Source organism: Oryctolagus cuniculus, chromosome 9, assembly GCF_051225735.1.
Source record: "Oryctolagus cuniculus isolate XC-2025 breed Fujian yellow rabbit chromosome 9, ASM5122573v1, whole genome shotgun sequence".
NCBI lineage: Eukaryota > Metazoa > Chordata > Mammalia > Lagomorpha > Leporidae > Oryctolagus > Oryctolagus cuniculus.
The window spans coordinates 124092564-124120004 of NC_142875.1; the positions used below are offsets into that span (position 1 = coordinate 124092564).

The 27441-nt window shown below is 42.3% G+C and overlaps 1 protein-coding gene across 3 annotated transcripts in view; it reads right to left on the reverse strand.

Moving 5' to 3' along the window:
- ITPR2 (inositol 1,4,5-trisphosphate receptor type 2) overlaps positions 1-27441 on the reverse strand; it is a 536564-nt gene that overhangs the window by 287133 nt on the left and 221990 nt on the right. For all 3 annotated transcript variants that reach the window (XM_089304708.1, XM_051850872.3, XM_051850873.3), the window contains 6 exons: positions 26446-26619; positions 4447-4536; positions 3485-3610; positions 3041-3163; positions 2232-2432; positions 101-352 (listed from right to left, as the gene is read on the reverse strand). In XM_089304708.1, the coding sequence (XP_089160834.1) occupies positions 101-352; positions 2232-2432; positions 3041-3163; positions 3485-3610; positions 4447-4536; positions 26446-26619 (966 nt within the window). The remainder of the gene's footprint in view (positions 1-100; positions 353-2231; positions 2433-3040; positions 3164-3484; positions 3611-4446; positions 4537-26445; positions 26620-27441) is intronic.

Consider the following 27441-nt stretch of genomic DNA (forward strand, 5'->3'; position numbering starts at 1 on the left):
CGATCTCACGATAAGCATCAGTATGGGAGACTTCTGGCACTTAGAGGGACTTCAAACGTTCATAACCACTCTCCAGCAGCTCGGCCCTTGTGCGGCTCACCTCAGGGATGCAGTCATCGTGGGTCACCACCCTGACTATGTCGTCCAGGGGCAGCAGGGAGTTACACTTGATTTCCGTGTACACGTTCTTCCCCTCCGTGCACGCCGCCAGCAACTCCACAAGTGTGATGTGGTAGGCTAAGGGGCCGCTGTCATCCCCTCGGTCTCTCTCGGAACACATCATGTGGAGAAGGCTGGGAAACGATGCTCTGTCGTTGTAGAATATCAGCACATCTTCACCGCCGTTGATCAGCTGCAAGGACAACACGAGAGCCCACATAGCAACCCCCATGTTCTTCCTGGCCGCTAGTTCCGGAGGCCTAATCCGGCTGGGAAAGCACAGACAATACTGCAGAAGCAGAAGGAGCCAAGGCAGAGTGGTGAAGACGGTACAGTTGTGTGCCAAAGTGATCAGTTATGAATGGCACCAAAGCCAGCTGGGGAGATACGGGAACAGCAGATGGGGCACGAATCAAACGACACCGAAGATAGTAAACTGTCACACACTGAAATTAAACCTGTAAAAGAACAAAGTTCTTTCCCTCGATTTCAGATGGAACACTCCACTGCCACAGCACCAGAGGTCTCCCAAGTCTAATTTTACTAAAGCGGAAAATATTATCCCCGTGGCTTCAACGGACACTAAATAGGAAAGCAAGAACAACTCTCTAAACATCTGGAAAGTTCCATGTGTCACAGTAGTGAATGAATATAAAAGTAAAGATGAGAGAAACTAGGAAGAAAAGAATACTTCAAAAATGGGAGAGACAAACAAATTAGTATAAAGGTACATTTAAGACATAAATTTTACTTCATATTTTGTTTCCATAACTTCAGGAGGGAATCTGAGCACGTGCAATTGTACTGTTCAAAGTCATAATGTATCACTGTCAACCTATTATCAGTACCAATTTTCTAACCGTAATGCAAGATAATCAGGTGGGTAACATGTATATATATTTTTCTCTATTTATTAACTTGATAAGCCAATTAACTAGCATACTTTGAAAGTTTTGTTGAAAAGAATGTGTATCTGTCAAAACATATATTATGTATAGGGATACTATAATATTCTACACACTTCTTTACACATGAAACACTCCGTCTGGAATGTGTCACAGAACTGGCTTCAATACTGCTGCTTTCCCATTCTACCTCCTCTACCTCGCAATCATAATTCACAGTTAGACTAGCTCCCACATTTCTAGGCAATGAAGAATATCAATATAAACGTAAACAAGAAAAAGGTATATTTTCCAAGATCAAAACGTTCACTGACATCTTAACTGACAATTTACATAAAAATTTCAAGACTTTAAGATAAATTTAAAAATTTCTATGTGGCAGGAGGGACTCATATTGAATCCACATGGAAATACCTGCCATTCCCAAATTAAAGGAATACAGTTATAACAAGGCCCCTGACCACTATAGTCCACGATAGAGCTATCTGGCAACATGCATGAAGTTGCCTTACAACCATCGAGACCAAGGGAAACCAGCAGATCACATGGCAGTGACAGCCCCGTGGGCTCTTGGAGCTGCCAGTTCTCCAAGGTATCTCACTTGGTTCCTAGCTAGTGCCTGGCTCATTATGTACATCTCCCTCGGTGTCAAAAGGGGGACTCTATTCATTCGTTTCTTAAAAACTTTCATTATTCAAACAAGTTCCTTATGTTGTAATAAATTGCTGATAAGTCGTTTTTATTAACTAGCCTGATTGTCTTCAGAGCCTTCTGCAAACAGTGTCAGAGAACAGCCATCCAAGATTTGAGAAACAGCAGTAAAGGCCCTGGTACAGCAGAGTTCACAATCAGTCTTTATTACTGAAATTTAAAATACAGAACTCTGTCACTTAAAACCGTCAGATTTTACCTGCTATTTAACAAACACAAATTTGTGAAGTATCAAAAAGCAAAACGCAAACTCCTCAAAAATCATGAAATCAACTTATTTCATATGTTGCTTCACTAAGAATAAATCAAAATATTTTTGCGGTTAAATAGTGGTGTTTGAACTGAGTAATTTCCCAGACCTATGTCACTGGGTTTTTTCACCCCCAAATTAGCAGAAAATACATACTTGAGCATATTGTTTACATGGAGCTCATAAAACACAAACCAAGAACACACCTCTGTCATTACCATGTCCTGGCATTTCTTCACATATTTGCCGTCTGCTTTCACAATGGTCTGCAAGAACCTCAGGTACTCCACGTGGCGGCCATGTGTCTCAATGCAGTGCACAAAATGCTGCACGACTCTCTCGCTGATTTCATTGCACAGATGGTAATTGTTCATGAAGATGTGCCGCATGGTTTCTGCTTCAAGGAGCTGAACAGAGGAGCACGCCCTTAGAACCATCACAAGATCAGCCTTCCATTCTGCGGTACTTAGCCTAATTTCCCTGCCTGTGATTGGTTTCATATTTTATACAAAGCCATATTGAGTTTTCCATGCAAGTCTTCTACAAAATGCAATCAGATCATTCAGCACTAAAAGGAAACTGAACTCACAAAAGACTCCAAGTGGAGAAAAGAGCTTGTTATCACGAAGCGTGACATGTTGGCAACAGTATTCTTGAAATTAATTTATCTATTATTCAGCTAGCTCTTCCTTAAGCACTGCTTGAACATATTTGTCAGACCAGAGTTAATTCCACCTTTGAGTTTTCCACATTTATCTTATTTACAGTATTATACAGTTAGTTCTTAGTTTTACCAGATCTTTTCCCTAACATGAAACTAAATACATATAAATGAAAATTCTTTACATCTAGAAGTCATATAATTTTTTAAGTTTCCTTTATAGAAATAAAAGATACTCATCTTTAGGGAGAGAATGAGATGACAAAGATGAATAAAATTCTATTCACTGCAGCTCCTAAAATTAAGTCGATGCACACTTTACAAGAAATATGAGGAGTCACACGAAATACATACGCCAGGAGTTAAAAACAAATGCAGGTGTTTATGAAGAAGAACTTGATTCTGTGGATTTCCTCGGCAGAAATTCTGCAGGAAGGTGTGGGCCAGAGTCATGACTTCGTTCATCTTCTCATCATTCTGCAAGCAGGGAGCAGCACATCACACACAGAAACAGACGCAGGAAGCAGCAGACACCACGAGGAGCAGGTTCCTCACCCTGCGTCCTCTGTGCCCCGATGCGCCTGCACCTCTCCACTGTCCTGCGTCCCTTCCCTGTGCTTTCTGGGTCTTTCCCACCTTCTTTTTCTTCTTCCTCCTTCGCTCTTTCTGCGTTTCAAGCCCACCACTTCCTCCCAGTCCTTCTCAGAGTCTACTCCAGTTCCTACCTGGGCACCTTTGCTACACATTTTAAATTGCATCAAAATAAGACTTTCAAGAAAAAAGGAATTAAGGACCCACCTTTTCATAGGGTATCTGCAGGAGATCCAGCACCACCGAGTGAGCCCCCATGTTTTTCAGTAATCGCTGATGCTGATTCCGACACTTTTTATTCTGCACACACAGTTTACTTAGCCTAATCAAAATCTTTAAAAAAAAGAAATGCATTAAACATAATAAGTGATAACATTAAATATATAAGCAAAAATTATTTGTTGCGCAAACAGCCGTTGTCTATACCCTTGAGGAACAGCGGTTTTTCTACTTAGTACTTGTTGAGTTCAGGTAAACTGAAAGCAGTCATTGTAAATTTAAGAAAAATAATAAAGGAAGAGTGAGGATTGGAGGGAAGGAGGGGGGTGGGTGTGGGGAGCAACTCGGACTATACTGTTACTGGAATTAAGACTTATTCTATGCATCTGCTCTCCCACAATATGGCGCTGGGAGAGGAGTAAGCTTCTACACAGCTGCCTCCAATTCAACCAATAAACAGCAGGACCTGCTCCTGATTGCAGGAGAGCAGCGTACTCGGCATGTGGGTAGCAGAGTTGGGATTGGCAGAGGAGGACTATAAAGGAGGAGAGAGACGGCATGCACGAGGAACATCTAAGGGGAACATCTGAAGGAACACCTGTGCAGCCCCCGAGAAAGCCGGCCGGCGGTGTGCCGCTCCCCTGCGGAAGTGGGGAATGTGGCCAGGGGGAACCGCCCTTCCACGGAGGTGGAAGGGACGGCAGCCAACCCGGGAAGAACCAGCAGCAAACCCGGGGAGGGCCGAGCAGACGAAAGAACAGCGCAGGGTCCTGTGTCGTTCCTCCACGAAGAGGGGGAGCGACAGGTGGGATGGGAAGTATCATTATGTACTTAAAACTGTATATATGAAATACATGAAATTTGTTCCTTTCATATGAATAAAACTTTAAAAAAGGAATAGAAAACAAAAACATAAATGAATAAAATAAAAACATTTCACTTCCACTGACCTCCTTAACAACTCGGTAGTTGTTGCGCTTATTGCTGTCAATCTGAGGTTTCTTTGTTCCATCCTGCACCGGGCTTAAAATGTTTGACTCCTAAAATAAACATAAATGCAAATTGTATGCCATCAATAGTTCTACTATAAACTGACTTATTTTCCAACAGGTAATGTGATTCACAGTTCCTTTGGAATAAATTTATTATTCAACCCAGGTATTGTGGCACACTGGCTTAGGCTACCACATGAGAGACATGTGCATCCCACATCAGAGTGCCAATCTGGGTCCCAATTACTTCTCTTGCAGCTTCCTGTTAATGTATAGTAGCAAATGCAGTAGCAAAGCACTTGGGCCCCTACTATCTACTTGGGAGACCCAGATGGAGTTCTGGGATCCTGAATTTGGCCTGCTCAGCCCTAGCCATTGTGGGCATTTGGGGAGTGAAGCAGTAGATTGAAAATCGAGTGATCAACTGATCACACACGCTTACTCCCTCCCTTTCTCTGCCTTTCAAATAAATAAAATTTTTTAAGTATCTTGATTTGAGTGAACCACACATTCATTACTTTATAATTAGAACTACAACATAAATGGCATTAATAATTAATAATAATCAATGAGGTAAATTTTAAAGCCAAAGTTGTTACACATACTAATACTGTGTATATATAGTATATATATACACATACCCAACATATAATAGTTTTATATTGTCTATATGAGAAGTAAAAATTCAAAGCACTAAAGAAGTAATTTTATTATCAGGAATGAACTGCAGGAAATGAACAGCAGCGTGCATTTCAGGGAAGGCAGGGAAGAACAACTTAACCCAGGTTACCATGACATCCATAAGAGTCACCAGTTGGGACCAACAAGCATGTACAGAGCCATGAAAATGAAGAAAATTTAAAAATAACAGTTGATATTACTAAATCAGAAAAGTTCATTAAGAAGACCTACAACACCAAAAAGACTCAATTACAGTAAGCATTATCTGTAGACCACAATTAAAAGCCAGTGTAGGAATTGTACATGTTTTAGATATCAACTCCTAAAGTCACGAAATGAAAATAAAATAAAATGCAATTGCCAACAATTCTGATTAGAACGTTTATTAAGACTTAATACATGCCTGGTACTAGACTATGGTATGTAAGTCTCATCAGAGCATTACAGTATACCTAAAAAATTAAGGAGAGAGATGAAAAAGATTTGAACTCAGCAGAGTCCAATTCAGGAGAGAGAGAGAACAGCTATAGCTTTAGACAGCTTCATGTGAAGGAGAGGAAGTCTAAGCCAAGATCTTCAAAGAGGAAAACAGAATAAAAGGAGCAAGGCTGGGTAGGATGAGGCTTGTCAGGTGAAGAAAACGTCCGCTTAGCTGCAGGTGCTACAGCGAGAACTGGCGTAACAGAGCACACATTCAGTGAGGCAGTTGAGACTGCACTTGGGATGCTGGCATCCAAGTGTCTGGGTTCAAATCTCAGCTCTACTTCCAATCCATCTTCCTGGTAATGCGCGCCCTGGGAGGCAGCAGGTGATGGCCCAAGTTCTTGCCACCCACATGAGAGACTCAGATGGCGTTCCTGCCTTCTGGATTCAGCCTAGCACAGCCCCAGCAATTGCAGACATTTAGGGAATGAACAAGCAGATGGGGGACCACAATCTGTCTCTCCCTCTCTTTCAAATAAATAAAATAAATTTTTTAAAAAAAAGTAAATAAACAAGAACAGCATGAAGAATGCAACAAGTGACAGAGCATGCCCCACAGACTGGGCAGGAGGATGCCAAGGGTCCAATACATTCCTGGTTTAGAACAGGTACAAAATGGAACTTGCAATGAACATCAAGTTCAATTTGGGTGAAAAAAACTATATTGCTGGTGTTGGGTTCTTATAAAAGATCCCAGTCCAGGCTCAGGAAAAAGTCACAGAGATACATGAGGCCAAGCAACATGATTTCATTGTTCCCAAGTGGTTTTTCCGGGACAAGTCACAAAATCAATGCAAAACAAAAGGACTTTCGTACCGTGCCAAACAATTCTGATGAAAGATGTGAGGCTGCAGTTTTCTGACCAGTTTTGAGCCAGCTCCACGCCCCTCTCCTGCTTCTCCCCTAGCAACTACTGTCTCAAGGCCCCCTGTTCGAACTCCACCTTAGCAGTGACCTCCTCTCCCATTTCCTGAGCAGATGGAAGTTCTTGTATCTGACCTGAAAATTCCCAGTATCATCCACAACCTATCTTTCTTCCCTCCTGGGTCTCAGAGAACGATGGATTTTGTGAATTCTACCTCACCTGCCCCTCTCCCTGTTCACTCTCCTTTCTTATGCAAAAGTAGTTGCTACCATCTACTGACTCTCTCATACCTTTAAAAACACAGAAGGTAAAGGCTACACGAGCACTTTCAGGGACACTGCCCCAGAAGGGAAGTCATCTTGGCATCTCTGACTATTGCTCCCGCTAACGACCTCAAAACAAGAATCTACACCTCACTCTACTGAAATTGCTTTATGTGCCAATGACTCGCTGTTACCAAACTCCCTCAGTACTGAGTCTGTGCTGAAGTTTGTTTCATCATGACATGATGATCTTTAGGGTTACCATCTACCTTTCTTTCCTCCTGTGTCTCCCTCAGGAGAACTCCTACAAAGTAAAAGATGCCAATACTGAGCACATCAAATTACAACTCTGGTGGATTTCAGGGCTGCGACACCCACCTATCGTAATGAACACCAGGAGGGAAATGGAAGCGGTCCAGCCTCCACTCCAGGGAAATAAAAGGAAGCGAACCCTCAAAAGTTGTACAAGAAAATGCAAAACTATGTCTGCAAGGGAAGCCAGCCTAGAAGGGGGAAGGCAGTGAGATCAATGGAAACCATCGAGAGGGAAAGAGACCGGAGGTCAGAGAATGAGACAAACAGGACTTCTCCCAGATAGCAAAAATAATTTATTAATGAGAAGGAGAAATCGCAAAAACTAGAAGTACAGTTAAATTTCCTTTTTCTGATCACAAAGGAGGAGAGTGAATTTTTAAAAGGCCATTTCCTTTTTTTTTCTGTAAGAGACAAAATGTCAAAGTAAACCAACTATGCTCCACAAACCAGGATTCACATATTCCCAAGTCTCAAGACTGACAAAGTCCCTTCAGTGGAAAAGAGACCCTTCCGATGTGGGCCAGCTTTGAAGGAAGCAGTTAAAAATACAGGTAGCTCTGGGTGAGCCTGTTTTTCAACAGCAACCTGGAGACAAAGCTACTGTCTTTATTCAGGAAAGCTAATGTTGGGCAAAATGTATGATGTTAGAAAAAACCAAGCTCTTCAGTTCAACTCAGCACAAGATACAGACAAAGGTAAACTCTGTAAGTGGGAATTACAGAGAAAAATGATTTTAATTTCAAATTGCCAGCAGTCAACGAAAGGAGGCAGCACCAGCAAATTCAATTTAAAAAAAAAAAAAAAACCTATGTATTTCAGAGAATAATTCAATGGAATTAGACTTAACAAAAGTATTAACCCACAGAACATCTGGATGATTCCAATTACTGATCAAGGGAATTTAATATGTAAACCATATAAATACAGTTAGGCTCTGTTTCCATACGCCGATGCCGGAATGTGCTAAATAAGGTATTGAAGCAATGTCTCCTATTATTTATACCCCATACAAATTTAGTTCTGAGTTAGTGGAAAAATCCACAAAACTTTGAAATTATTCTCATGATAAAATATCACAATCGTGCAAAATGCAGAAGCAGGACTAAGGCAGAGTCCCAGAACTGAGCAAGACTCAGGGGTGGGGGATGGGGTGGGGGTGGACATGGTTAACACTGAGAAGACTGCCAAGCTTATAATAATCCAAAAGGACTTACACTTGATTGTAATTGCTTTCTATCATCTGGACAACCTGAATTTACTTCCCCTAATGGACAACGGGAAACAGCTTAGTTAAGTGATTTTACAAAAATGGCTATATTTTTAATTACATAGTTCATACCATAACACAAAGCAGTAGCAGGTTCAGCAACAAGAGAGCAAGCAGACTCTAGAAATTAGTTGAGCAGAGGATTCCAGGCAGACGCAAAAAGAGTAAATACAGGTCTAAATATAGCTTCCTCCTCACCCTCCCAATTTTTTATTTTGCAATGCATCAGACAAGGAAACTTTTATACCAATATCAAAAATGATATAAGAAAATAATATCATAGGAGCTACAAGGGAAGTAAATATTGGCACCAATTACTGGAGATCCATCTCCTTAATTTAAGCAAGGGCAATTGTGCATCAAAAATAGAACTTTCCAAATCCTACCACGTAGAGCTGCCCCCATCTGCAGCTGCATGACTGAAATAGCTCGGAGCATGCCTTCTACTTATTCCCACCCCTGAGGTCCACGGAGGACCTTCCTCAGCAAAGCTGTCAAGTCAGCACGCCTGCACAGCACTGTTCACCACCTGTACCCTCGACCCAACTCCTCAACCCAAGCAGTGATTCAGTTGCCAACCAGCCTCTCCCTCTGGTTTTAGAGGTCAAATGCCTTTTCTCTCTTCTCCACTTTCCTCCAAGACATGAGAAAAGCATCCAGGAAGAGAGATTTGGTGAGGCGGTCAGAACGCCACTTGGGACACCTGCATCACACACTGGTGTGCCAGGGTTCAAGTTTCGGCTCAGCTCACAACACTAGCTCCTTGCCAACGTGCACACTGGAAGGCAACAGGTGATTTGCTTAAGTACTTGGGTTCCTGCCACCTATACGGGGGACGCGGATCATGGTTTCAGCTCGGTGCAGCCCTCGCTGTTGAAAGCACTTGGGAAGTGAAGCAATGGAGAGAACATCAATCTCTCCCAGTCAGTCAGTCTCTGTCTTTGCCTTTGCAACAAATTTTAAATAATAAATAAAAGCAGAGGCCGGCATTGTGGCACAGTGAGTAAAGCCACAGCCTTCAGTGCCAGCATCCCATATGGGCACCAGCTTAAGTCCCAGCTGCTACATTTCTGATCCAGCTCTCTGCTATGGCCTGGGAAAGCAGTAGTAAACGGCACAAGTCCTTGGGCCCCTGCATCCATCTGGGAGACCTGGAGGAAGCTCCTGGCTCTGGGCTTTGGATTGGCCCAGCTCCAGCCATTTCGGCCATTTGGGAAGTGAACCAGTGGATGCAAGACCTCTCTCGCTCTCTGCCTCTGCCTCCCTGTAACTCTGCCTTTCAAATAAATAAAAATTAATTCTTTAGGGGCCAGCGCTGTGGCTCACTTAGTTAATCCTCCGCCTGCAGCGCCAGCATCCCATATGGGCACCAGTTCTAGTCCTGGCTGCTCCTCTTCCAGGCCAGCTCTCTGCTGTGGCCCGGGAGTGCAGTGGAGGATGGCCCAAGTGCTTGGGCCCTGCACCCGCATGGGAGACCAGGAAGAAGCACCTGGCTCCTGGCTTCAGATCAGCGTAGCTCTGGCCGAAGCGGCCATTTTGGGGGTGAACCAACGGAAGGAAGACCTTTCTCTCTGTCTCTCTCTCTCTCACTGTCTAACTCTGTCAAATAAAAGCAAAATTAATCCTTTAAAAAATAATCAATAAATAAAGGCATTTAGGAACCAGTCTTCTGTACTTGATTAGCCAAGCAGAATACAATTGAGTTGAGGATCCTCAGAGTGAAGGTTTCGCCTTCAGACAACCCCCTGGGGAGTGACGAGGTAAGGATACCTACCTCCAAATCTAAGCGTTACGTCATATACCAGTCACCCACAAACAAACAAGAGGGCTGCCGAACCCAGTTACCTTAGATCTGCTTTCTGACCTCGCATGTGACGGCAGCCTGGACCACCTGGCCCCACAGTGGAGGCACCTGACGCTGTCTAGATTTGTACTAAGATCCACAGGGACTGAAGCTGCCTGGCAGGGAACTCCTCCAGGCACTCCTGCACTCAACCCAACCCCCTTCTACAAGACAGTGAATACACATTCCTAACAGACCCCCAACCTGCTTGATATTTCCCTCCATGCCAAGACCAACACAGTCCTGGTGTCTTCTCACCTGCCTGGTGTCATTCCAGATCATGTTTGATGATATTGAATGTGTCGTCCAACAAAATCCCCCAAGTCCCCTGTGCTCTTTCCATCTCTGTTGAACAAGGCATCAGAACCACGTGTGCCACTGGGTGCAGCCTCTTCTCTTAGGGTAGTCTTAGGGAAAACTGAGAAGACCCTGATAGGTAAGTGCTTTCATGAGAATGCAACAGGAAGCCATTATCCTGCAGAAATGTGTCCCAGAAACTTCCCTATGCAGCTCGAGAGGTGGCTGTGAACTCATCAGCATTTCCTCAAAGGCAGAAAGGATGAGCGGCCCTTGAGTCAGGGAGCACAGGTGACAGCCAAGTCCCGTATAGAAGTGGAAATGGTTCTGTGATCAGGCCCTCAGGGATGGACTCTGAAACCCAACGCATGCGTGCAGACAGCTTCCCTGCCACGACCTCATCATGGCACGTGCACACAGCGGGGAGAAGCGGGCTGGGCACGCAGAATGTGAGCGGCAGGAACTAGCACCTTCTCTCAGACTCGCTTTTCACCCAGCAAGCCTAGCAGATGGAGTGACGCCTGAAGAAGCAACAAACGTACACTCTGACTTGAATGCATCAATGCCTATTATTTTCTTATCAGCCACTTGCTGAGGAAAAGAAACCCTAAGATCTTGGATTCTCCACCCACAACTTGTGTTGAATCAAGGAACAAATGGGGACAGACATGGTAGCAAGGCAGTTAAGCCGCTGCATGGGACACCCACTCCCCATACTGGCATGCAGATCCTAGCTCTAGAGCCAATTCCAGCTCCCTGCTAATGCACACCCCGGGAGGCAGCAAGTACCTGTGTCCCTGCCACCCAGGTAGGAGACCCAGACAGAGTCCCAGCCTGCTGGCTTGGGCCTAGCCCAGCTGTGGCTATTGTAGGCATTTGGAAAATGAACAGGCAGATTTAATTTTCTCATTCTCTCTCTCTTATGTGTGTGTGTCTCTCTCTCTTTCTCTCATCCCGCTTCTCAATTAAGTGTGGTGGTGGTGGGGCAACAAACAGAAAAGTAAGAAAGAGAGGGATAGTAACTACTTTATAATATACAGGAAAATTCTAAGTTTACAACAAAATAGTATTGATTTTAAAAACAGGCTATGAGGGGCCGGCATTGTGGCATAGCAGGTAAAGCCTCTGCCTGCAATGCCGGCATCCCATATGGGTACCCATTCAAGTCCCGGCCACTCCACTTCTGATCCAGCTCCCTGTCAAAGTGCTGGAAAGCCAGCAGAAGATGGCACAAGTCCTTGGGGCCCTGCACCTACATGGGAGACCCAGAAGTAGCCCCTGGTTCCTGGCTTCGTTCTTCGCTCAGTCCTGACTGTTGCAGCCATTTGATGAGTGAACTAGTGGATGAAGATCTCTCTCTCTCCCTGTAACTCTGCCTTTCAAGTCAATAAAATAAATCTTTAAAAAATATATATAGGTTGGCCGGTGCCGCGGCTCATTGGCTAATCCTCCGCCTAGCAGTGCCAGGATACCGGGTTCTAGTCCCGGTTGGGGCACCGGATTCTGTCCTGGCTGCTCCTCTTCCAGTCCAGCTCTCTGCTGTGGCCTGGGAGTGCAGTGGAGGATGGCCCAAGTGCTTGGGCCCTGCACCCACATGGGAGACCAGGAGAAGCACCTGGCTCCTGGCTTCGGATCAGCGTAGTGCGCCTGCCGCAGCGCGCCAGCCGCAGCGGCCGTTGGGGGGTGAACCAACGGAAAAGGAAGACCTTTCTGTCTCTCTCTCTCACTGTCCACTCTGTCAAAAAAAATAAAAATTAAAATTAAAAAAAATATATATATAGGCCTAAGAAAGGAAAAGAGTATTACAGTGAAAGTAATCCAAATAACAAATTCAGGAAGCATAAGCATTACACTTAAGAATCTGCAGTATGGGGCCAGCATTGTAGCCCCGGTTAAGCTGCCACCTGGACACCAGCATCCCTTAGATGTGCCAATTTGAGTCCCAGCTGCTCTGCTTGGGAGACCTGGATGGAGTTCTAGGCTCCTGGCTTTGGCGTGGCCCAGCCATGGCCGTTGTCATTTTGGTAGGGAACCAGCAGATAGAAGCATGCTCGCTCTTGCTCACTCACTCTCTCTCTCTCTCCTTCCCTTCCTCTTACCCTCCCTCCAATTATGCTTTTCAAATAAATAAATATTTTTTAAAAAAAGAATTTTCAGAACAAGCAAACAGAATGAGTATGCATACAATAAGCATTACGGTAAAACCCCAATTGATTTTCCAGATGTGTCCGTGGAAGGGCTCACAGACTGACACTTGCCTGCAGCCATCACCTTCAGCGGACTTAGCTCAGACATAAGGACAGGGACATGTCATGTGACAGAAATAAGTATATGCAAAGTCTGGGACAAATATAGAGACAAGAAAGCAGATCCCACAGGAAATTTCAGGAAAGCACTTCCAAAACAAATAAATAAAAAACTATTTATGAGATTACCATGGTACCCCTCATAGGTCAGGCAAACAGCAAGACCCTGTCTCCAACACAGAGACTGTCTCTGCACTAGACAGTGCAGATTAGACTACACCAGCAGCTGTTTTCAGAGTCAGTGACTCAATCAGAAGTGTTGTTGAAGGATGCAGGATTCTCTCCCCACAGTACAGAATCCAATGGCAGCACTTGGGCAAGTATACCTTGCTTTCAAGATGTGCTGGGGGTGGGGGTGGGGGGTTGCTTGCTTCATCAAAGCAGTAAAGATCAGATGTAGTAGGCAGAGAACAGGACAGAGGTTCTGTTTTTAAAGAGGAACAGAGGTAGAGGTAACAGAAACACTATCAGGCAGAGAGGAAGTACCAAGAACAGAACAGAACAGAGAAAGCACAATACAAGATGGGATTAATTCATAAATAACTCAATACAACAACTAACACAGAGTATTTAACCAATTAAAATAGATCTGCGTACTAGTGTCTGAAAACACCTATAGTGAACATCAGTGCTAACAAAGACAAAAAACCTTAACATTCTCAGTTAAGTATAAACTCTCATAAGGAAATCCTGCGCAGAGGGCAGCCCTCGGCAAGGTAGGGACAGCCTTAACTGGGGAAAGGAAACAGACAACTTGAGCACTAGCAAGAGAAGAGCATTTCTGGGCCCCCTCCTCCTCCTATCCTCCTGCCCCAGAGAACAAGACTGGGGCCTTTAAGGCTGCCATAGTTTCTTCTTCTTTTCATTAAATCTACTAGAGAGACAGACAGAGACACAGAGAGATCTGCCATTTGCAGGTTCACTCCCTAAAATGCTACAATGCTAAGGTATGGGCAAGGCTGAAGCCAGGAGCCAGAATCCTGGAACTCCATCCAGGTCTCCTAGGTGGTGGCAGGGGACCAAGCGCTTTTGCCATCTTCTACTGCTTTCCCAGGCACATGAGCAGAGATCCGGACCGGAAATGGAGTAAGCAGAAGCCAAAGGGGCACTCACGGGATCTTAGCTCCAATGCCAATCCCATAGCTACTTCTTTTAGGGCGGGTTTAAGAGTGATCTCACTGATGGTCCCCACAACCTGCATCAGCATCAGGCAGTGCCCGCTGTTTAGAGGAACTGTGCAGGGACCTCAGCTATGGGACTCCTCCTGAGGGCTGAGCAAAACCACAGGAGCCCAGCAGGTGGACAGATCCTGGAAGGGAAGTACTATCCCACCCTACCCCTGTTCCAGCAGGAACAATGCTCAGTTAATTCACATCCACATGCCCACCAGACGGAAAACAAAAACAAATGCAGTAAAAGCACGCAAGTCTGCATCCAGAATTTAGAAAGGATGGGGAGAACAAGAACCAACTAGAAAAACTGAAAAGGAAAAACCTAGCCCTTCAAGTAAAAACTAGACAGATAGTTTAAATATCAGACATTGGATCCATGACAGTCTAAGTCAATTTTTTCCAAAGAGGCTGGCAACCCTATACTAACAGATGAATGGAAATAAATATATTCACAGGTAGACACAGAAACACAGAAGCAAAATCACCAGGACAAAAATGAACTACCACCCAAGTGGATGGTAAGTCAGAGCTTCTCTGAGGATCTCTGTGACACCCACCTGACCTGCTTCTTGGCCCTAACAAAGAGGTGGGGGACATTACCCTGATGTAACCCACTGGTTCCCTGAGTTAATCCCTCCTTCCTGTCTTTGGAAGTCAATGTATATTTGAATTTGCTGAATGAGTAACTGTTCCTGTGACCATGTCAACATGGTATTCTACCCTTGACGCTTTTAGAGATGATGGTACAGTCTTTTAAAGCCTCAATAAAGACAGATAATACAATATCTAATGGATCATAAATCTCACAGGCACCAGGGACACAATGGACTTACTAGATAAATTCATCCCACTCCTTTTTCTTTGTAAGAGATCAACTGCAGGAATGGGACAATTCAGGGTAAGCAGTAGCAAGCAAACTAACACAGATATACACAACTCATCATTGAGGGGGCCAAGAACACTTTTATGTTGCTGGAGAAACTTTTCATTACCAAAATGAAAGGGCATGCTAATGTTATCGGGTCTTCTGATAGCTAAGCAGGCACGAAGTTAGCCCATTATCAGCTGTTTTAAAACAATGCCAACAGCCCTGTGTTTAGAGCCTTTGTAAGACTTACTAAACAACAAAGGATTATTATTTGCATTGGCCTGCTAGAGTGCACGCTGCCTGCTACTGGCTGTTTCCATTGATGCTGTGATATATTTCACCCTGTTTACAATACACTGCCATTATCTTTGGCTGTCGGTTCATTGCACAAAATAGATTCTTGGGTGATGTGTAAGATGGTCACTTTGTCACGTCTCACTTTTTTTCCTTAATTAATCCATTAAACAGGCGCCATTCTCATGGTTCTGTCTACCTGCATGCATTTCTACAGCCAACTGCCTAGCGCATGCTTTCCTAACTTCCCACCTGAACTTCTGGGAAAGGCCCTGCACTGGTCTCCACCTGAATCTCCTATTCTGAACCATCTGGATCCAGCCAGACTACATGTTCCAACAGACTACACTCACCTCTGAACCTAAGAACATTCAGAGGTTCCCAATATCCGGCATTTCAAATACAATTCATTTATCCTTGTTGAACTTTGCTTCTCTTGATAATATTCTTGAATACATTAAATAACTGCTCCTCGTCCTCAGAACAGTCCCGTGCTGTGAAGTCTTTCCCAAGTGGTCAGGCCTAGGCTGACCACCCTTTGCACTACATGTATCAGAGTCTAAGCCGCTATGTTATCAGGCCATCTTAGGGGCATTCATTTTACAGGTTCACTTTTTGAGGCTGAGAGCTATTTGTGTAATACTGGATTTGATTCTAGATATCAAACTTTAAAAAAGGAAATGAAAAAAACTCAAGTATTGCAAAGGCAACGGAGAATGTTGGCAAAGGGACTGACACTACACTTGAAACAAAATGTTTGCAAGAAGGATGTGACTCTGGGGAAACGTGAAAATTCATCAAACGAGGAGGCTCAGATGTGGTACGCACAGCCTCAAACCCAGAATTTGTGAATCAGAGGGACAGACTCTTGGGCTCAAATATAGAAGAGTTATCTGTTGTTAAGAATGCCAAATAGAATATGATGAGGGAGAATTCAGAAAACTCCCATTATCCAATATCTAAAAGTCACAGGTAAGCTATTTCAAGCTCTGTTTTTAGTAAGGAGGTCAGGAAAACAAGATAATACATACAAATTTCAGAACAATAACCAAGAACTGCATTTACTGCTTGCCCTGAGGGCTTTAGGCTACACCTGATAACCTAGAGACTGAGTTTTAATGTCACACATGCACACATGTGTGCAAACATCCACACACAGGAATTAGGACACAAAGATTCCAAATAACATGAAAAGTCTGGCCAAAGACCCTGGCACAGAGCCAGGAACAACTAAAGGAGACACCACAGTGAGAAACAGGAAAAGAGGAAGAGCAAAGGGCACCTGTCTTGGCCTCGACCCTGCTCAAAGCCACAAAGGGGGCTTTCAAGTACTCTTCAAGTTCCTATGTGCAAAAATAAGCCTTCCTTTCACTCAAGATATCCAGGCAGAATTCCTGCCCCCCCCCCCAAATTGTGTTCACTATAGTTACAGAAGGTAGTATCCCAAAGTGTTTGACAGAAGTAAATCAACACTCTTGGGCCCCAGAGGAAGTCCACATATAAAATCCCAAAAATTATGAATTCACGATAACAAATCATTCAGACCTAAGTAAACATACCCCAAGGACTTTTGCAAGAACAGCTAACATCTGGCACAGTGGTTGGGTCACCTCTTAGGACACTCACATCTCAGAAGGGAGTGCCTGATTCCAGTCCTGGCTCCTTGGGCAGGCATTGTGGCACAACAGGTTAAGCCTTCACTTGCCATGGCTGCCCGGGAAGGTAGCAGAAGACAGCTCAAGTAATTGGGTCCCTGTCACCCATCTGTGAGACCAGAATGGAGTTCCTGGCTCCTGGTTTCAGCCTGGTCCAAATCTGGTTGTTGCAGGCATTTGGGGAGTGAAGCAGTAGATGTGAAATCTCTCTACATATAACAAATAAAAGGAAAGTAAATAAAATTTTTAGAAAGAATATCTACCTTAAAACTGCAAGGCACCCTCCTATTAGAAAACAACTGGCTCTTAGATATAACCCTTTCCTAAGTACATTTCTGGGCTTACAGAAAACAAAGAACAAATCCAACACACTCAAACTCTCCATCTCTTGAAGGAAAAGGGAACCCTCAAACCAGATCACACAACTCCAACCTACAAGGCCACAGGATAAGTTTCCATGAAGGCAAATGCCAACACTGGCTCTGAAATCCAGAGACTAAGAAAGGTCTGTGTCAGTGTCAGGTTCAGGAGCTAGACCCAAAATTCCCCTCTTGAGACAGCAAAGTGTGGGAAGGAAGCAGCATGGGCTCAGTCTAACAGCGCCCCCTGGCAACAGGCTGAGGCAATCACAACTACTCTAAGGGGGAAAACAGCCCCTATTTCAGCCTCCAGGGTCTGAGTCACAGACACAAGCTTAAAACCTACATGTGAGCTTTATTCCTAACAGGCAAAACTCAGAAAAAAACAAGATGCCTTTCAACAGGTTAACAGGTAAACTGTAAGTCATCCTCACTAGGGGCTTTAGTCAGCAATAAAAAGAAATGAGCTATCAATTACAAAAGGACATGAAAGAACCCTAAATACATCCTGCCAAAGTGGAAGAAGCCAGTCTGAAAAAGTAATTAGATTCTGCATGCTGTGAACGACATGTGTTCTACAAGAATGGGAGAAATTATTTGCAAACTATACAACTGATAAAGGATTAATAACCAGAATACATAAAGAGATCAAGAAACTCAACAACAACAAAACAAAATGGGCAAAGGACTTAAACAGGCATTTTTCAAAAGAGGAAATCCAAATGGCCAAGAAACACATGAAAAAATGCTCAGGTTCATTAGTCAGCAGGGAAATGCAAGTCAAAACCACAATGAGGTTTTACCTCACCACTCTTACAATGGCTTTCAAAGAGAAATCAACAAACAACAGATGCTGGAGAGGATGTGGGGAGAAAGGTACCCTAATCCGCTGTTGGTGGGAATGTAAACTGGTACAGCTATTGTGGAAGACAGTATGGTGATACCTCAGAAATATGAGGTACCATATGACACAGCCATCCCATTCCTGGGAATTTACCCAATAGAAATGAAATCAACATACGAAAGAGTTACCTGTCTTCCCATGTTTATTGCAGCTCAATTCACAATAGTTAAAACTTGGAATCAACCCAAATACCCATCAACTGAAGACTGGATAAAGAAATTATGGGATATGTATCCCATGGAATACTACACAGCAATAAAAAAACCACCAAAATCCAATCATTTGTAACAAAATAGATGAAACATAAAAACATCATACTTAGTATAATAAGCCAGTCCCAAAGGGACAAATACCATATGTTCTCCCCGACTTGTGATAACTAATAGAGCACCTAAAAGGCAATCTGCAGTAGTGAAATTGACACTTTGAGAAGCAATGACTTTGACTGTTGAGAAACATTTTTTTCATACTATTTATTGAACTCTTAACAGAGTTAATCGTATGTGTATGAAGTTAACTGAAAATAGATCTTAGTGAAAAATAAGAGTGGGAATAAGAGAGGGAGGAGGAAGAGGGGTGGGAGTGTGGGTGGGAGGGCAGGCATGGTGGGAAGAATCGCCAGGTCCCTAAAGTTGTAATTATGAAATACATGAAGTTTGCATTCTTTAAATAAAAGGTTTCTTGAGAAAAATAAAAGAATTTTATCTACAAATTACATTGAATGTTAAAAATTGATTTAAAATTAAAAGAAAAGAAAAACTGTTCTACACAGAGAGCAAAGTGGGCGGGGGGAGCTCCAAGGTTCAGGAGAGAGAAGTGAGCAGGTATTACAGGGAGGGTATCTAGGTGAATTCAGTGTGGTACTATAACAGTGGATACATGGCATTATCCATCCACCAAAACCCACAAAACTGGACAGTGAACCTTAATGTAAACCATGGACATTAGTCCATAACAGTATATGAATACTGACTCAGTGATTATTACAAGTGTCCCACACTAACCCTAGATGATGATAATAGGGGAAATGAGAAGATAGAAGAGAGAAAATACTGGATCTCTCTGTACTCTCTGGCAACCTTCTTCTAACACTAAAACTGTTTTTAAAAAATGACGTCTGTTTTTTCAAAAGTGAACAGGCAGCACCTGGACTCAGTTCCCAGCTCTGACTCCTGAAGTCAGCTCCCCACCAATGCAGACCCAGTGAGGAAGCAGCCATGGCTCAAGGAACTGAGTTCCTAGCACTCACTTTGGAGACCTTGATGACTTCCTAGCTCCTGGTTCCAGCCCTGGCCCAGCCCTGGCTGTCAAGGGCATTTAGGGAGTGGACCAACAAATAGGCACTCACTCATTCCCCTCTCTGTGTCTATTAAGGAAATAAATAAATAAATGGTAAGCTCAGGATCAAAGAAAACTAAAGACATAATGAAATGAGACAAGAGTTCAGATCCTGGATATTCTATATACAGGCTATAAAAGAGTCTTATGGGATCACAAAAATGAAAAAGCAAAAAAAGTGATCAAAAATGACCAACTATATTTGGTCAAATTCATGCATGGAAAACTAAAATGGCTCAAGATAAAAATTCAGGATCAGCATTGTGACATTAAGCTGTGACCTGTAATACTAGTATCCATATGAGCACTGGTTCCAGTCCCAGAGGCTCTGCTTCTGATACAGCTCCCTGCTAATGTGCCAGGGAAAGCAGCAGATGATGGCCCAAATTCTTGAACTCCTACACCGATATGGGGGAAGTGGATGTAGTTCTTGGCTCCTGACTTAAGTCTGACCCAGCCCTGACTGTCAAGGCTATTTGGGGTTTGAATCAACCATTAGAAGTTCTCTTTCTCTCTGTTTCTGCCTTTCTGTGTCATTCTGTTGTTCAAATAAATTAACTTCAAAAATGGGTCGGTAAACTGCCAATGAGGCATAACTAAAAAAGACAGATGAACTGAATGCAGTTACTAAACACAGAGCACAAAGTCACAGGTACAGAAAATAAATATATGTGCACTAACAATGCTTAGGACACAACTTACTGAGGTTTCAAAACTATTGAACAACTACCCAACAGACAGCAAGTTTTTCAAGAGCAATCATGGTGGCCAAGAGACACGGAGTAAATATCACAAGGAATAAGAAAAAATGTCTCTCAATGATAAAAGCTCCTGTACTATGGTAAAAATAGTAACACCGAATGCATAGGCACCTAACGAAAGCACCTTAAAATGTATAAAGAAAGAATTAGTAGAACCACAGAGGACAAACAGTAAACTCGTCACTCTAGTAGAAATGTCAACAAATTTTCCTTATCTATTGACACCAAGAAAACATAAATATTTAAACCCAACTAATAAGCTTGGTTTACTAGCCACGTATAAAGAACCCATCATTCATTCACACTCTTCTCAAGACTATACAGGGGACTGGGCATTGGGCATAGTAGTTAGGAAGCCACTAGGGAGGCTCACATCCCTATCAAAGTGAGTTCACATCTGGCTCCACTCCTGATGCCAGTGTCATGCTAATGGACACCCTGGGAAGCAATGTGTAAGTAGTTGGGTCCCTGCCCTTCCCACATGGGAGATGCAGACTCAGTTGTGTGCTCACAGCTTCAACTTGGTCAATGCCAGGCAGTAGTAGGCATTTGGAGAATGAATCGGAAAATGGGCGCTCAGTCTTTCTCTGCCTTTCAAATAAATAAAACAAAGTATTTTAAAATATTACATGGAGGGGGCTGGCGCTGTGGCATAGCAGGTAAAGCTGCTGCCTACAGCACTGGCATCCCAGATAGGCAACAGTTTGAGTCCCAGCTGTTCCACTTCCCATCCAGCTCTCTGCTAAGGCCTGAGAAATCAGTGGAAGATGTCCCAAGTCGTTGGGCCCCTACACCCATGTAGGAGACCTAGAAGAAGCTCCTGGCTCCTGGCTTCGAATCAGCACAGCCCCGGCCACTGAGGCCACCTGGGGAGTGAACCAGCAGATGGAAGACCTTCCTCTCTCTTTGTCTCTCTCTCTCTCTTGCTCTCTCACTCTCTCCCTGTCTCTGCCTCTCTGTAACTCTGCCTTTAAAATAAATAAATAAAAATAAATCTTTTTTAAAAATTAAAAAATAAAATACTACCTGGAACCTTTAGAAAACCCAAAAAATTAAGTCTCAACAAATTTTAGAGAAATGATATCATCATACCCACATTCTCTTGCCATAAGTTAATTAAGTTAATTGCCTACCTATTTGGAAATTTAAAAACTCACTTCCAAGAAATTCTGAACCAAATAATGAATCACAATGTTAAATTTCAAAGCACCTAATATTGAACAATAATAAAAAATATTACTTGTCAAAAATTGTGGAATACAGCTTCTTAGAAAGAAATTATACCATTAAATTTTTAAGTCTGCCAACATAAAATATGAGAAAACAGAATAAATATAATAAAATCGTAAGCAAATCCAGAATTTCAACAAAGTCAAAACTAGGTTCTCTTTAAAAGATAAATAAAACAGGTGACACTCTAGCAAGATTGAACTAGAGAGAAAAAAAAGGGAGAAACAGTAAACAAACCAAGAATGAAAAAGGGTGTGAAGCTACAGACACAGCAGAAATTAAAATGACAGTGAAAGATGACAAATTTGTGCCCATATATTTAAAGACTTAAATATACGGTTAGAAAACTACATAACAAATTGACTCAAAATAGAAAATCTGAATGAATTTATAACCGCATAAAAAATCAAGTCAGGAGCTTTTCAGACAACTTTCACTCAACAGTCATAGACCAGCGCATCACAATCTCACACCCAGGAGAGGTAATATTCTGCAATTCTTTTTATGGGACTGGTCTGACCACGATATGAACACTTGCCAGGGACAATACAGGAAAGGAAAAGCAGAGGTCAATCTCTGCAACAATACAGATATAAAATCCTACACTATATATTAACAAACTGAATGTAGCAATGTTGAAAACAAAATCAAAATATTTTAGTTTCGTAATGCAGGGCTACTATAGTAGGAGTTCTATTTAAGGTTTATGAAATTAGGTGAACAGATTAAACCAAAAATAATAATCTCAACAGAAGCATGAATTACATTCAATTAAAGTCAAGGGCCATCTGTGTTTTTAAAAAGAACTCACAAAGTAAGGAAAGAAATAACTTTCCTCCTGGATTAAAGCAAATACCAAAAATGTACAGTAAACATTAGGTTTCATAATGAAATACTAAAAACATCCCCTTTAAAATCAGAAACAAGACAAGGATGCCAGTTATCACCGCTTCTATTTAACACTGCACTGGAAAGTCCCCAAGACACAATAAAGCAAGAAGAAAGAAATAACAGATGTAAAGATTGTGTCCATGTTTAAATTTATATGAAGGTACTTCAAAAAATTCACAGAAACTAGAATTAAAAGACAAGTTTATTTTGGTACAAAAATATTTGAAATCCATGTATAGTTTTCTCACAGTGTACTTTTTCCATGGACTTTTTGGAGACACCGCTTTGCATCATCATGGCCTGATTTCAAAAAAGTTTTTAACCTTATTGGTTGGCCCTAGCTTTATGTAAACTGGAAGAGAAAGTAAAATGGCAGACAAACATAGAAAAAGGCTCAACCTCAAAGTAACCTAGAAAAATGAAAATAATATGTTCAACACATCTAATTACCAAAAAGTGGAAAAGTGACAAAACCAACAGCCATGAAGATGGGGAACTATGGGAACTGTCACATACTGGTGGAGGGAGTAACTCTGTTTGGAAAACAAGTGGTGATATCTGGTCAAGTTGAACACCATGTTTCACACCTAGGTATACATCCTGAAGACTATCTTGGACACAGACACCAGGAAACATAGTAGAGTTTTCACAAACACACGCTTTTAGAGCCAATTGTCTTTTAAAACATCAACACTGGATAAACCCAAAACTCCATGAACAGTTAACTGGATAAACATGCACATAGATAAAATACTACGGATCAGAGAGAGTATGTTGTAGCTATACATGAAGGAGAGATGACAAAAACATTTCCAAAACAGACTAAACGAAATACCTTTTCATGCATTTCCGATGTTTTAGAGATGGAGATGCATGTGGGAAAATCATTACCCCAGGAAATGACTGAAAAAAACTCAGGATAACGGCTTCCTCTGGGATACAGGGTACAGGTGACAGGAACTGCTTAGGGGTACTATTCTTTTTCTTAAGCAATACATTAATTTCAATAGCATTCAGTATCACATGTGGAATTGAATTACCCATTGTAGATAGTTGTTTTGTTTCTAGAAACATCACATTTAGATATGCAGAGAGAGAATACAAATATCACATAAGGAACCGGACATGACTACCCCAGAAGTGTCTCTTTACTCTAAGAGTTCACAACTGTCCATCCACCATAGTTGTACATAAAAACAGCATGTTGTACATAAAAACAAATGAGAATTATACCAAGCAGTAAGTAGAAAGTAACTCTGACAGTTGCCTGCTAACCAACATCCCTCCTCACTGTCCCCAGCCAGCAGACTCTAATTTTATTCAGCCACATTTCCTTTCTCCCTGCAACTCAAGCGAGGGGTCCCAGCTTGAGGGACATCATTCATTTCACCTAAGCTAATCTGCTTATCCACGGGTTAGAGGTAAACATGCGACCCTTTTTTGGCCAATGAGCCATGAGGAAGGGTCTACTGAAGGATGCCTGGAAAAAGGATTCCACCCGTCTGAGCAGGAAACCCAGAAAGGCACTGATATTCCTTCCTGCTGTTGTGCACAGACGCGATACCTAGGATTCTGGGATGCAACCATAACAAAGAACATGCTGAGAACCAAATCCATGGGTCCCTGAAGACAACATTCAGGCAACGAATTAAAGGGACCTGAAGCCTTACTTTTGGACTTGTTGGTAAATAATAAGTCCTCTTGTTTGTCATATTTTTTACTGTTTATATTTCCCCACTAAGGCTTCATTCACCGACATGCTTACCACATGAACATGGTTTGCTCATTTAATGCTTACAGTAACTCTATGAGTAAGTACTGTTACTGTGCCCATTCGATAGGTTATAAAAAAGAAAACTTAAAAGAATGAAAACAAGTTATTCAAAATCACACACATATATACAAAGTGGCAGATTCTGGGGTGCCTGATTCTAAAACCCTGCTGTTAACAACCCAGTGTTGTCATCTCGGCAGTAGTAACTGACATTGGTGTCCATTCCCACCCTTCAGGGCCCCTGTATCAGAGAGCTGTGGGTGAAGTGCTAAACTCAGCTCAGCTTCTGCCAGCAGGACGAGCGTGTGGAACCGGGAAGCTGCAAGGGAAGTAAAGGGCACCTTCCAAGAACCGTGAGGTCCAAAAAGAAAGTCCCAGGAGACAGGAGCGTGCGCTCCCTGTTGCATCATCTTGTTACACGTGAGTGGGGGGTGGCTGCACTACAGGTGGCAATAGCCAACACCAAGTGTTGACCTCTGAATTTTGGCTATAATCATAGAAATCAGCCATCCAGTGACAGCCTTCAAACCATACTCCCCCTGACTTTCCAAAACTGTAATTTCCTATATCAAATCACTTCCTTCCTGAAGCACCTAAAATTACAACCATTTCCTGAACTGATAAATCCTGAGTTCAGCAAATAAAACAGCAGCTTGCTTGGCCTGTAACCCATCTGAAATCCCGAGAAAAACAGAATATAAGCCACATGTGATATAGTTTTATCTTTAGGATATCCTCAGTCAAACCACGTGCTGATCCTCTTTCTCACACATGCTGAACTGTCCATTAAACTGCTAGGAGGGTTCCAGGGACACACACTGCAAGGGAGGCTCCGGCCCCTCCCATCCCTGGATACACACTGAGATTAACATCCTGCATGGGACATCTCCCCTACCCTCACAGGACAGGCTTGGTTGTTTTTGTTTTCAAACTCTTGCAAAAAGAATAATGTATTTTCTAAACACATAAAGCTGTTCCTTTGTTTTTTTTGTTCTTTGAAGAATAAACCTTTTTGAAAGGAGAAGTAACACTGTATTTATTCTCTAGAACATGTGTAATATATGCATTTTCAAAGAAAGGTGTCCCAACTTGCAAAAGCACACTATATCCCTCAATGTCACTCAATATGGTATCAGAAAATGCAATCTCACACTGAAGCACCCACAGCTTATCACGGAGACCCTGGTTCACAGCTCCGGTGAGCGCATGGAGCTGAGAGGCACTGAGGAAGCCCTGGGCTTCTCCGAGCTTCTTCAGTGCGTGCCTCCTTAGAGATGTGACGTCTGTAAGGATCTCCAGAGTTTACTCTAACTGCAAAGAGGTGCTGCAGATGAAAATGTCTGCTACGCGGCATGGTGTGGACAGCAAGTTCCAAGCCTGTGTTAACTTTTATTTCTTAAATACACTGTGCAAGAGCTCCATTCCCCCTGAAAATCTGGTCATAACACAAATTTCCACGGAGCAGAAATTCAACACCTTACTGATCCATTATGGAACCACAGGAAAAGGTCCTAAAAGATAAAATCAAAAATTCGGTGCCAGTAAGTGGAAGCTACTCCTGAGCAGGAATGACAGCCTATGAATTCAACTTCCCTCTGAAATTCTGTAGCATTTCGATTGCTCTAAGTACCTCCTGCTGTGCCATCACTCTTTACTCCAGAATCTTTTGGGTACTCCAGCACACACAAAAACTGGACAGGTAAATCCATCTGAAAAGTTTATAATCCTGCAGATTAGCCATTTAAGAAGCTTTATGCATTATCAATCACGATGCTGGTTCGGGTCTGCTTTTTATCTAAGCATTACCACTAAAACACTATTTTAAAAGAAAAAAAATGGACCTATGTACTTAGTGAAATGTGAAAATAGCAACTAATTAACCCACTGAAAACTAAAATCCACAACAAAAGCCTGAAGATCACCCCCTCACCACATCTCTGTAGATCAGAGATGTTGGCAATAAAGTCATGTTGACCTTCCCCTAGATGTTTTTAATACGTAAATAAGGCTGTGCCACAGTGAAAGAAATAGCAATCCACAGCCCCAATGAGAGGTGACAACCAAAATTCATCTCCTTCCATGGGTCTTAGGGTTCATTCCTTTTCTCCCCTTTCCATTCCCTCCTGTTGTCTCGATTCCTGAATGACAGGATTTACAGAAACAAGGAAGAGTAAAATACTAGGAAGATAAAGTAAGAAGTAGTAGCAACTGCTAAGAATTGACCAATGTGCAGATCTGTGGAGTTCATCGACTTGGCAAATGTAAAACTCTTCGTTCTGTTGCCAGGAACAGATTTTTCCTTTATCAACAATTGTGACTGTAGAGCATATGAGCGCATATCCAACTTAAGACATCATCCGGATTATTTACAAGCAGCCCTCTGACACCAACCTCCATCGGCTCTTCACCGCCTTTCACTTGGCTCTCGCCGGCTTCCCCACTCTCGTAGCTGCTGCTCTTCTCTACCCACAGCTCAGACTTCTCCACGGTCAGCCGCAGCTGGTCCAGATCTGCCTTGATTTGCTTGTAGTTATCCACATCTTGATTGGACACCAGTAGTTGCACCTGGAAACAGCAGAGTTTCAACTCTATTAATAGCACTTTCTTTATTCCTAATTCCCTATGTCTAAAACCACAAGTCTTGAAACATGTTGATGTCCTAGTTCAATTTCTCCAACATTTATGAATACTTTAGATCATATAGACCACGAAAACTTACCTGGAAGTATCTACAAACTCTAACCTATATATTCATACACTATAAAAAATTTTTTTAAAGTAAGCCCTAACAAAACTTTTCAAAGTGCTAACAAGTTATTTAAACAATACCCTAACTAATTCTACTGCTAAGTCAATTCTTCTGACACATTATCTCTATTTCTGTTTGTTCGTTTGTAAAGTGGTAGAAACATAAAAATAAGCAGAAGAAGATAGTGATAGCTAGAACCTAAACCTTATGACATGATTTTTATTTTATTATAATTTATACTTTATACACAAAATTATATGCATTTATAAAAATATAATTCATATTCTTTTAAGTATTCACATTATTAGTCTTTAACATTCATTTTAAGTTATTTCTTATTCTTCAACATTTTCCTGTAAATATCAAGTCCTATTAAATAAAATCAAGGTCAAGAAGTCATCCATTAAGAATTTCAGTATTTCTAATTAGTAATCTCAGCAGATGTCTTACTCAAATGCCACAGAGACAAGATGAGGCCCACAACAGCTCCTGGTAGACACAGGCATTCCTCAGTCAGGACTACTCCTTGACCTTACCCAAGTCTATCAGTTAAATTCAGGGGCAAAGTAACAGCAGTGACAACAACATTCTAAGTGTTATCCCTATCCCTTAGTGCCTCCCTAAATCCTAGTGCTTGT